This window comes from Erythrolamprus reginae, chromosome 3, assembly GCF_031021105.1.
Source record: "Erythrolamprus reginae isolate rEryReg1 chromosome 3, rEryReg1.hap1, whole genome shotgun sequence".
Taxonomy (NCBI): domain Eukaryota; kingdom Metazoa; phylum Chordata; class Lepidosauria; order Squamata; family Dipsadidae; genus Erythrolamprus; species Erythrolamprus reginae.
The window spans coordinates 85,444,963-85,457,957 of NC_091952.1; the positions used below are offsets into that span (position 1 = coordinate 85,444,963).

The 12,995-nt window shown below is 39.3% G+C and overlaps 1 protein-coding gene across 4 annotated transcripts in view; it reads left to right on the forward strand.

Annotated features, from left to right (window-relative positions):
* Nucleotides 1-12,995, forward strand: part of PDE4B (phosphodiesterase 4B) — a 340,358-nt gene that overhangs the window by 37,440 nt on the left and 289,923 nt on the right. For 3 of the 4 annotated variants that reach the window (XM_070746092.1, XM_070746089.1, XM_070746090.1), the window contains exon 2: nucleotides 9,521-9,620. In XM_070746092.1, the coding sequence (XP_070602193.1) occupies nucleotides 9,579-9,620 (42 nt within the window). In that variant the 5' untranslated portion in view covers nucleotides 9,521-9,578. Of the gene's footprint in view, nucleotides 1-9,303; nucleotides 9,383-9,520; nucleotides 9,621-12,995 lie in introns of those variants that run through there. The other variant, XM_070746091.1, reaches the window with a different exon arrangement.

A 12,995-nucleotide genomic window follows, 5' to 3' on the forward strand; every position in this document is an offset into this window, starting at 1 on the left:
TTAGTGGCTGTCAACCTCTAGGCAAAAAGAACAAGTTATCATAACTCCTACATATCCTGCTACCTTCTGATCTGAACCTCGATCTGAAAACCTGATTTATACCCTGTAGACTGTTACTGTTCATCTGGGGAGAGAGCCTCAATTGCCGGCATTAACTGCCCAGAGGTCCAGCTAATGCAGGCAAGGGCAAGTCAAGAGCAAAAAAACCCAGGGGAAAAGCCTTACAAATCTCACAGCTCCAAAGTTGAACAGAGACATGATGAACAAAGCCTTAAGTCCCTAGAGCAGTGATGGCAAACCTCTTTTTCCCTGGGTGCTGAAAGAGAATGGCCTGTTTCCCAACTCCTGGTGGGCCCAGTCGGCTTGTATTTCACTCTCCCCAGGCTCCAAAGGCTCCTCTGGAGCCGGCGGAGAGTAAAAATGCCCTCCCACATCCCCCGGAGGCTCGCTGGAAGCCAAAAACGCCCTCCCAGAACCTCTCTGCGAGCCAAAAACAAGCTGGCCAGCACACATATGCACAAAGGAGCTGAACGAGGGCAACGGCTTGCGTGCCAGCAGATATGACTCCACGTGTTGCCTGTGGCACCCGTGCCATAGGTTCGCCATCACTGCACTAGAGAAACAGGTCTCTCGAGCAGAGAAAATGCAGGTTGTCAAACATTCAGCTGCCATCCAATCAGAGGTGAGTTTTCCCCGCCCTGCTTCAACTATCAGCCAGGCTCCTCAAACAGCCCTGCTAGAGGCACTGCTGAGCTTCCTCCTTCACCAGCATTATTACCGGTACCTATCTCAGAGGCTTTTGAAGACCCCTTTGCTTGTTCTGCCCCTATTAGAGGGCAGGAGCCCTCCACCAATTTCAGGAGTCTTCCTGAGGCCACCATGGCTGATGGTTTGCATCCCAGGGAAGGAGAAGACCAGATATTCCAGACAGAGCTAAAATTTTTATTGCTGAATCTGTTACCAAGGGTATTGAGTCTGCATGGCAACACCAACAGATTCCATCTGCTGTGGTCAGAGAAGGCATTCCCAATACTTCCCTGTAGTTTCCTTTTTAGGACTGCCTGACCCAGCCTATTCAACAGTCTCACTGTCAGGCAGTGTGCAGGGTGGAATTTCTATTGGGGAGGGGGGGTCAAATTGTTCTGACTCTCTCAGATGAAGATCTTTCTCCTGACCCCTGCTTTCTCCAAGCTGTTTCCTCTAGTGTTAGTCAAGCCATCATTCCACAAAGCAAGGGCCACAGCTAATTCTGCACTTGAGCTAGTGTCCTGGAGGCTGGAAGGGTCTGGATGGGAAAGAACAAGCTAAAGTTTTGGAATAAATGAGCATCCAAACTGGATCAGGATAGTTTCTTTGTTGTGAGCCGCATACAAATCTAATAAATTATTATTATTATTATTATTATTATTATTATTATTATTATTATCATCATCATCATCATCATCATCATCATCATCATCATCATTATCATTATTATCATTATTATCATTGGTCTTCTGGAAAATATTGAAAGTGTGTGATTTGAGAGATTTTTCTTGTTGTTAAAGTCTTTGCTAGGGGTTTTGTGTTATTATTGCTATTTTAACCATGTTGTGACTATTTTAAATTCTGTTACATACTTTGTGGGCAGCAAAAATAATCAAGGCTACAACAGGTTATAAGTTTAAAAAACAAAAACCCATATGAAGAAAGAAAATAACCAGCATTATAATAAATGCTTGATTTTAGGGATGTTCATTCAGTGGTATTCAAATATGTATTGGATGGTTTTAGTTTAGACTTGGCTTCCAAATTTCCAAAATTAATTTCATTAATTCTAACATATTGCAAATAGATGATATAATCTTCATCATTTACAAAGGTTTACATAATTTGCATAGTTACATAATCCGTATACATTTATGTGAAATAGTTACATTTTCTATAATTTAATAGGTTGATGCTAAAAAATTAATTAAATATTACTACTGTAAAATATATCAGTTACATGTATATACATTTGGATTTATTGGTATGTATAGATTTAAGATATATCTGTCTTCCCTGATTCTGCAAAATCAAGATTTTATTATATGTTAGTAATTGACCTCCATTAGGTAAGATCATTTGAAATCAGGGAATATCATCAGTTAATAAACTGATCAGTTATCATCAGTTTATTCTATAAAATAAATATAAAATATAGTTCTAAAACTGAAATACATGCACATCTATAGAAAATTTGGTATGACTGTGTTTCAGCTTGGAATAATCTCCAAGTATGTTTCCTATGAGATGACTCATTGAAGTGGTATGATTAAAATAATTGATTTAAGCCACATTCAGTGGGCAGGAAGAGATTAGGAGTACAGTATAGTAAATAGGATTAACAGTAGCAATCCTCACAGCATCCATAGAGGTCTTATAACCTTTTATTTTGCCACTGATTCTTTAAAAGCACATTAGCATGCCTTGGAACTCAGATTACTTTTGGGCTGAATTTACGTTTTAGAGAAATATAGCTGAGTGACTATAGTCTTAAATGGTGAAAACAGACAAATTTGAATTTGTAGTCCCAAATTATTCTCATTAGTCTTCTCTGCATCTGTTTTAGCTTGTTTGACTCCTTAATGGAGCACTCCGAACATGGCACAATGCTAGATTTGAATAAAATAGAAATAACAATTGCCAAGCTAGGATTTCCTGTACTGTATTTTTGTGTCCATACTTCATATTTATTTCTATTAAAATTCATTTGGTTGTTTACCACCCATTTCTTTTTCTAACAATACTGAATTTTAATACATTTTATAGATTATTAGCTATCTCACCTATGTTGTTCAATCTACATACCTGTATACATATATAAAGATTTCCTCCACATCCTCACTCAAGTCATGAATAAACAATAAGGGCACAAGACCAATCATATAGCACCCTACTTGATATCTCTCTTTAGTTGAATCATTTATTACCACTCTTTGAATATGATTTTCAAGCCAGCTGTGTCTTGTTATCTATCCACCCTTATCTTACTTGATAATTAGAATATTATGAAAATCATTTGCTGAAATCAAAATACGATGCATCTATAGCATCGCCACAATTTGCTAAAGAAATAACATAGTTTTTTAAAAATGAGATGACTTATTCTTGTGGAAGTACTGTACTGTTTTCAAGGTGCTTCTGGATCATTGTTTTTATCTGTTTATAATTTTCCCAGGAATCCATGTCAGAAAGTCAACAATTCTTGTGGTTCTTTTTCTTATCCTCTGTTGGGGGCAGAGACTACTTTTGCTCTCTTCGTTCATCTGGCAATTACCCTTTTCCCAGCATTTCACAAAAATAATATATAAAACTTCAGTCAGACTACAATGTGGTTTTTTTTGTGCTATAGGAGGGACATTATCTTGCCTTACTGTAAATATACAAGCACAGCCAAGAAAAAAGGAATCCCTCAGTATATTTTTATTAGCATCAGGTTTTGATTCTACCCTTTCTGCAATAGTTGAAGAACTAGTAATTACTTGCAGTTGGTCAAATTGATTCAGAATTTATCTGGGATAATAATATGATTTTAGGAATTATAAGCTTAAAAATGTTGTTTGGCAATAATGTCATAGTGCTTAACATTATATAGACAACTGACTGAAGTGGATTTGTGTGCAACATTGTGTGCATGAGTGGGTAAATGGTAATTCATTTGACAAGGGTTTTAGTAGAGACAAATTGTCTTCCTTCTTCAACTTTGGAATAACTGATCCTTGAATAAGAAAAGATTATCTTCAAATTCTGAAGAGCCTTTGATGGATTAAACTGAGATACAAGCTAAGAAGAAATTTTGCTCGGAGTTACTGCATTCAATATGCAATTAAAATATTTTGTCCAAATTGCCTTCATGTTGCCTAAATAATTAGTTTTTCCATATCCAATGCACTATAAGAAGTCTGAGAGATGAAAAAGATAAAGGAATAGTAAATATTTTGAAAATTTGAACCAACCTTTCTATATTAAAAAGTTTACAAGGCTGTAATTGTAATTAAAACAATATTTAAAATGAAGTAAAATGTTACTAGATAATTAATTCAACCATTAAATTATTAGTTTTCACTACAATTTGGAAAGGCGTATACAGTATATTTCTTTTTACAGGACCTAAATTTTGGCATTAGATGAGAGATGGGAGCTAACAACTTTGTAATATAGACAGTGCATGATGTAATGTTTCATGTTACTGGACATTCCATTTTTACTATGATAAATATTACTTCAATTATGTGATAGAAATGAGGGAGGAAAAAGAAACATGGATTAATATTAGTGTCCTGTGATTCAGAGGAGATAAACTGGCTTAAAAATAAAATAACTCAATGAAGTTGTATGAAGGGTGCAACTATTCTAAGTTAAACATAATTTTAGCTCTACACAGTAAGGATGATTGTGTTCTCTAGCTCAGGGGTACCCAATCTTTTGGACCTCAGGGACCATCAATGTCATAATTTTAAATCTGGTGGACCGGTGGTAAAATCTTTTTTTTTTTTGGCCACTGGCTCTGTGGGTCTGGCTTGGTGGCGGTCATGTGACTGGATGGATGTGGCCAACTTTTTTTTCAATTGCTTTTAAAGCATTTTTAAATTGTAATAAATGGCCTTCTGAAAAACAGGAACATCCCCGCCCCCCGGGGAAAATTGGAGCTTGGAATCCCTGATTTTTCACCCTTTTCCAGTGACAGGACGTACATCTCACCCAAAGAGGCTTTTGCAAGAGGCAACTGGAATTTCTTGGTTTTTGGCTTTCACTTCTGATCCAAGAAGCTTCTTCAGTTCTCCTCAGATGAGAAGCAAAGCATCTTCAAGGGAAAACCAAGAAAGTCCAGTTGCCTTTTGTAAAAGCCACTTTTGATAGCCCTGACCTGGAGGAGGGCAAAGTGGAGCAAGTCAGACACCAAAGCCTTCTGATTGTCTCCCGCTTATATTTGGGGGACATTCCCTCCCAAGGGTAAAACAGCCCATCTTGCCCCACAACTGCCAGGATTCATGCCTCTGCATTCCTCGCTGCACAGAGTGATCAGGGCACGTGCCCCTCTGGCCGCCCCCAATTGCACAACCGAATCCCTGCTGCCTCCCACCATTCATTGGGGGCTGCAGCCGGGCTGGGGCTGCCCTGCCTGGCTGTTCCAAGGCTTCCTCTGGCTGGATGAATGCTCGCTCAGTCTCCCTGGCAGGTGCGCTCCAGAAACAACTTTGTCCTGCCCAGCGCCGCTTCAGTAGGGCTCCTGCTTGGCACCAATGCACTGCATGGCACATAGGCTTTGGAAGGGGATCCTGAGTCCCCACATGGGCACTCAGCAGGCACAGGAAGCCAGACCTCGTGGGCTCCCTGGTGGCTTTGTGCTTCCAAAAGCCTACTGGCCTTTGTCCCCAAGGTGAACTCTTTGTTTCATCGGGCACAGGAAATAATTTTGTCAGACTTCTGCCTGGGCCCAACTCACGACCTGGAAAAGAAGTGGCACACCTTGGATGTTAGGAGGGCCCACCACATTTACACTAAGAGGACTTCACTAAGAGCCGGGGTGGCACAGCAGGTAGAGTGCTGTACTGCAGGCCACTGAAGCTGACTGTAGATCTGAAGGTCAGCGGTTAAAATCTCATCACCGGCTCAAGGTTGACTCAGCCTTCAATCCTTCCGAGGTGGGTCAAATGAGGACCCGGATTGTGGGGGCAATAGCCTTGCTCTGTTAAAAAAAGTGCTATTGCTAACATGTTGTAAGCCGCCCTGAGTCTAAGGAGAAGGGCGGCATAAAAATCAAATAAATAAATAAATAAATAAATAAATAAATAAATAAATAAATAAATAAATAAATAAATAAATAAATAAATAAATAAATAAATCTTCCACTCTCATGAAGACATCGTCCCTGTTTCAACCCTCTGCAATCTGCAACAATGTGGACTGGTGGATATGGGCTTGCATTGCGCTGGCAAGGCTTACAAACTCCAGGCTCTCTTGTTACTTCAGTGACTGACTGCCCATTCCACCAGAAGCACGGCTACTACGGCTGTGTGGGCGACACAGGTGCCCATTGATAAAAATCTTTAAAATAATTATACAGTTCTTATAACATTCCAACAATTTCAGTAATTATCTAAAGCCTTTTCAACATTAAATCAATTTTATAAATTATACAAATCTTATATAAAAACAAATCTTATAAATCACACACACACACACAGAGTACAGGAGGCCCTATATTAAAGCATGACTTTAATATTTTCTGTGTCTCATTGTGATTTGCAAAGAAGTGTTCAAAGCATTGTGAACGAAGCAGTGGGGAACTGGAGAACAGGTCTGCTACAGCAGATAAATTATACAGCTTTTAAGGAACGTTGTAAAGAAGCAAAGCAAAACTGGCAGCTTTATAGGCAAAAGTACCTTTTAGCATTCTTATATTTACATTATTTAAAACATTGTGGATTATGATTAAAATTACCATCTGGTTTATTTGCGATTCATTATAAAAAAGGATGAGATACTGTGTTCAACTATTTATTGCTGAGAAGAATATTTATGGTAGATCGGGATTATTTTTCCTGTATCCAGCTTCTTGAAAGCTTGGCATGTTTTTAGATAAAAGCCTATGTTATGTATAACATTTTTGAAGACACCAGAAACCTTTCAATTATTACACAGAGATATCTGGGCCATTACATAAAACATTGTTTTGTAAGCATTTTAGGACAGACTGTTCCTGTCTGTAATAAAATCATAATGTTGTCATCTCTGTCACATTTAATACAGAATGAAAACTGTTCTCCTCTCTTCAAGTAATAGGAATAGAAAGACACCTACAGCCAATTTACTGCATATACAAATATTGTTATAAATATCAAATTGGACTTTTCATATTTCTCTGCTTTAATTTATATTAGCTTGACACCACAAATAATGCTTAGTATTTGGGATATGGATTTTTATACAAATTATGCAAATTAGGTATTATTTATTTCTTATATTAGTGTAAGTTTTTCTAACCTGTTTGAACCTGAGAAGTCTCAGTACATTTTCATAAGTATACAACACCTTTCAATTAGTTTAGATCATGTTTCAATCAAAGCAATCTGGCTGGGGAATAAGTCTAGAGTATCAGACTGTATTTCTCATTCTGCTACCCAAGATCCTTCGTAATGATGGTATGAAGAATTAGATCTGGCATTTCCTTGCAAGCAGCATGCCTTACAACATAGCTACAAATACCAATCTAACAAAATTAATCAAATTTATACACACACACACACAGCACACACACACACACACATACACTTTATATATATATAAATGAAAAGGCAACAGCCATTGTGGTCTCCAAAACATTTAAAATTTATTAAAAACTATTAAAATTACTAAGCTTTCATTAGTCGTCTACTAACGTTGTCAGACTATTATAATCCCCATTGAAGACATACTGTAGTTGGTCCTATATAATGTTGCTCAATTTGATCCTTGCCCACATAGGCCCACACCCTTCCTTCCCTCCTGTAATTAGCTTTGTTGTCGCTAGCTTAGTAAACAGGTGGAATTGCTGTTTCTTCTTTATCTTTTGTGTATTGCCTCGTTCTCTTCCCAGCAGGTAGAGTAGGGTCATGAGGCATTACTTTGGGTGTACTTATCACTACTTTCTCCCTGCTTGTTGTTATTCCTCCCTTCCTTAGATACCCACATTGTCTCCTCTAACATCTTTTTTGCTCATGATTGTGTGTTGGGTCTGCATTGTTCTACCCCCCCCCCCCATCTCTGTCCTTTTCCAGTGTGCTTTCTTGCCTGCAGTTTAAGTTTGCCACACCTTCTTTAGGCCATTCCCTATGCCTATGAGGGGGGAGGGTTTCCCGATCTCCATCTAACCCTAATGATCCATCTCCCCATGGCCTTTGCTGGTGTCTTGATGTCTAATGTGTCTATTGAGTGAGTTTTTATTTGAAAGCCAGGGTTGATCTGGAAGTTAAATTCCTGCTCCTATGGGTTCAAATCTGAGAACACTGTTCTTGGTGTCAGACCGCTAGGTTACGTTTATGTAGGTCAGCAGTTCAAATGTCATCACCTGCTCAAGGTTGACTCAGCCTTCCATCCTTCCAAGGTGGGTAAAATGAGGACCCGGATTGTGGGGGCAATATGCTGGGTCTGTTAAAAAGTGCTATTGCTAACATGTTGTAAGCCGCCCTGAGTCTAAGGAGAAAGGCGGCATAAAAATATAATAAATGAATGAATGAATGAATGAATAAATAAATACTGTATGTCTTGGTGTATATGCATGCTGGCCACATGACTACAGACATGTCCTTGGATGATACTTTCTTCCTCAGATAAACAGAGGTGAGCACCATCCCTAGAATTGGAAGCAACTGGATAGGGAAAAACATTACTATTATGGATAATTTCTCATTAAATCAATCTTAATTGCAGTCATATATCAGCATAAAAAGGGTGAAATATAGTCAATTTCAATCCAAAATTAAAAGAAAAATTTAAAAAATAAGCTTAAACTTTGCAAATTAATAAAATGCAAAATACCTGTAGTGAAAGTGCAATATAAGTGTAAATGAAGTCCCAAATATGCCCATGTTACACCAACACTCCGCAGTCTGCATTGGTTGCCGATCAGTTTACGGTCACAATTCAAAGTGTTGGTTATGACCTATAAAGCCCTTCATGGCACCGGACCAGATTACCTCAGGGACCGCCTGCTGCGGCACGAATCCCAGTGACCAGTTAGGTCCCACAGAGTGGGTCTTCTCCGGGTCTCGTCAACTAAACAATGCCGCTTGGCGGGACCCAGGGGAAGAGCCTTCTCTCTGGTGGCCCCGGCCCTCTGGAACCAATTCCCCCCAGAGATTAGAATTGCCCCCACCCTCCTTGCCTTTCGTAAGCTACTTAAAACCCATCTTTGCCGCCAGGCATGGGGGAATTAAGATTCCTTTCCCCCCTAGGCCTTTACAATTGTATGCATGGTATGTTTGTATGTATGTTTGGTTTTTTATATTAAGGGGTTTTTAATTCGCTTTTAGTATTGGATTATTATTGTACACTGTTTACGATTGCTGTTAGCCGTCCCGAGTTTTCGGAGAGGTGCGGCATATAAATCCAATAAATAAATAAATAAAATAAATAAAATACTTTTCATTACCCAAAAATGCACTGTGTGGTCACAGTTATTTGAAAGTTGTCTTGGGTCATTCTTAAGTGCTCCCGTTTGAATCCAGGAAGTAGCACTTCCAAAAAAACCTAAACAAACAAAAAAACAGCTTTGGCAGCAAAATCAGTAGATCATTGGCACGAGAGAAAAATTCTCCTACTGTTCAGCAGCCATCTTGGGAGAGGATCTCTGAAGTATTTTTCAATTACTTACCTGGTAAGGAAAATAACATGCTAATGAATAATTTGTCAAATATTTCTACCATTCTTGGCAATGTACAAGCCAGACCTTGTTTCCATTCTAAAATTTGAAGACAGATATTAAAATATGTTTTTTTCTTCCTTTTTTGACCAGGTTAGGCAGAAGCCCAGGAAAAAGGTCCTTATAATTGAAGTGATTTTCTATTACCATCATGAAGAAAAGTAGGAGTGTAATGACTGTCCCTACAGAAGGTGTAAGTATAAACCGACATATGTCTGACTGTCTGTCTATTTTAGATAAAATTCTGCACACATTATTTTGGAACCAGAGCCAAAAAAGATTCACCATCACTGGACTGGAACTGTTCTGGCCCAGCACCGAAGCCCCAAATAATTACACAAAAGACAGAAACTTACAATCATGGTTTGTTTTTAGAAATTAAATACAGAGACTCCTAATAGACCTTTTAGGAGCCCAAAACATAAAAAGCACACTTTAATATACAAATACAGTGATACCTCGTCTTACGAATTTAATTCGTTCAGTGACCAGGTTCATAAGATGAAACGTTCGTAAGACAAAGCAATTTTCCCCATAGAAATCAATGTAAAAGCAAATAATGCATGCAACTCCATCCCAAAAGTCACCCCTTTTGCCTTGAGCCGCTGGGAATCCCTGCCTCCAGACTTCCGTTGCCTCTGGAAATCCCTTCATTTTTGCCAGCACTGCTTTGAATCCCAGTGAGGGGAGCCTCAGGGGAATCCCAGCGCTTCGGCTGGCAACGGAAGTCTGGAGGTGGGGTTTCCCAGCGAGGGGAGCCTCAGGGGAATCCCTGTGCTTCAGCTGACAATGGAAGTCCGGAGCTGGGGCATCCCAGCGGTGGCGGCTTGAATTCGTAAGGTGAAAATAGTTTGGAAGAAGAGGCAAAAAAAAATCTTAAGCACCGGGTTCGTATCATGAAAAGTTTGTATGAGGAGGGGTTTGTAAGACAAGATATCACTGTAGTTCAAAGCGAACGAAGACAAGGAATAACAAGGAAGTCCGGTTACCTTACTGAGTCTTCAAGAGTTGGCAAAGTTCCTAGAAATTAGTCCTTGAAAACATCCAAGCCAAATAAAACAAACAAATTACAGTCACAGAGCAGACTATGAACAGACAGACTTTACCATAACTTCTTAGGAACCTTGGAATTCAAGATTCAAATCACGATACTGGAAATGCAGAGGTTAAATATTCAGGAATTATTCAGGCAAATTTCAAGATTCACGGTGCAAGAATTCTGGAACTACGATGTAGGAGTCATGATTCAAGATGCAAGATTCAGGAATGGCGCTGTTCCCAGCAATTAGCCTCAGGGGGTTAAAACTTAAGTACCGGTAGTCTCAGGGCATGGCCAATTAGCTTGAAGCTCTACTCTTCAGTAGACCTTATTGCCTCTCAGCAGCTCTACTCTCAAGTAGACCTCCACAGAGTAAACCTTGCTGCTTTTTGGCAGTTACTGCATTTTGGCAGCCCTGCGTGATCTGGCATTCAGGCAAAGGAGGGGCTACTCCTTTCTCAGCACTGCCAAGAGGCATTGCAGGTTTCCAAAGGCTCTGGCTGCACAAGCTGCTGGGCAGCCACAACACTAGCAACCTATCCTGGACTCTCCCATTGATGCTATGGAGAATAGCTTTCTTATCTAGTCTCAAAATAAGAGATAATTTTGTAACTACTGTATTTATTTTTGCTACAAAGGACATGGGAACCACCTTTATTTCATTTTTGTTTCTTCTTTATACATGTTTGTCTTTTTCTTTCTTTGTTGTCTTTTTCTTTTTATTAGTTTGTCCTAGTTTTTATGTTCTTTGTAAAACTCTTAATAAACATTTATATAAACATTAAACATTGTCTATAACTGTTATTTATATAAATATCCTTTTGTGTCAACCAGGATAATCTTTAAATATAAGTGGCAGGTGTAGTGTTTGCAATGTGGTTATAGAACTTGCCATTTTTATTTCCATCATTTTTTTTCTTAATGGCCAATAACAAAGAATTTGATTTTTAACAGTATCTGCATATATCAACAATTTCACTTAACTTATCACCCTATCCAAAGTTTTTCTCTGAGTTGTATGTAAGTGAAATTAAAATTTTGTTTTTGTCCAGTGTATTTCTCTTTAGATATACAGTGGAACCCCGACATAAGAGCTGCTCTACTTAAGAGCAACTCGAGATAAGAGCTGGGAGGGGAGAGATATTTTTGTTCTACTTACAAGCCCAAATTCGAGATACAAGCGCCAAGGAGCTGTCTCCTGAAGCCAAACGCTAACTTCCGCGTTCGGCTTCAGGAGACAGCTGCGAAGCGGCGCGCGTGTTTTAAAAGGTTGCAGCCGGCCTGGGGGGCTCGGGGGGGTGCTTGCAGCTTTCTTTCTTGCTCTTTTTCTTTCTCTCTTTTACCTTCCCTTCTATTTCTTCTTTTCTTTCTCCTTCCCACCTTCTTCCCTCCCTCCCTCCCTTCACTCATTCCTCTCTTACTCTCCCCTTTCATAAGTTTCCTTGCTTCCTTCCTCTGTTCCTGTCCCTTCCCCCTTTCTTTCTTTCTTTCTTTCTTTCTTGCTTTCTTTCTTGCTCTTTTTCTTTCTCTCTTTTACCTTCCCTTCCTCTATTTCTTCTTTTCTTTCTCCTTCCCACCTTCTTCCCTCCCTCCCTTCACTCATTCCTCTCTTACTCTCCCCTTTCATAAGTTTCCGTGCTTCCTTCCTCTGTTCCTGTCCCTTCCCCCTTTCTTTCTTTCTTGCTTTCTTTCTTTCTCTCTTTTACCTTCCATTCCTCTATTTCTTCTTTTCTTTCTCCTTCCCACCTTCTTCCCTCCCTCCCTCCCTTCACTCATTCCTCTCTTACTCTCCCCTTTCATAAGTTTCCTTGCTTCCTTCCTCTGTTCCTGTCCCTTCCCCCTTTCTTTCTTTCTTTCTTTCTTTCTTTCTTTCTTTCTTTCTTTCTTTCTTTCTTGCTTGCTTGCTTGCTTGCTTGCTTGCTTGCTTGCTTGCTCTTTTTCTTTCTCTCTTTTACCTTCCCTTCCTCTATTTCTTCTTTTCTTTCTCCTTCCCACCTTCTTCTTTCCCTCCCTCCCTTCACTCATTCCTCTCTTACTCTCCCCTTTCATAAGTTTCCTTGCTTCCTTCCTCTGTTCCTGTCCCTTCCCTCTTTCCTTCCTTCCTTCCCACCCTCCGTCCATTCATTCACCCATTCCTCTCTTGATCGCTTAAAGCCGGTCCCTGGTGCAAAAAGGGTTGGGGACCTCTGTCCTACAGGATTGGGTGGCAGAGAAGTTGAACATATGTAAATTTAAAAGTTTAAGAAAGTTTACAAGTTAAGTGAAAGAAACTTCATTATTCATTTATATGTACATGTACATTTCTTCATTAAAAACATGTCTTTCTGCATAATTTAGACTAACTTTGTGAGTTTTTTGAGGGCTGGAACCAATTAAAATTATTTACATTAATTCCTATGGGGAAAAGTCGTTCGAGATAAGAGCTGCTCGACTTAAGAGCCCAGGTCCGGAACGAATTAAACTCGTATCTCGAGGTACCACTGTACTATGTTAAATGCTTCCAATTTTGCTCTCTGTTAGCTCACTTTA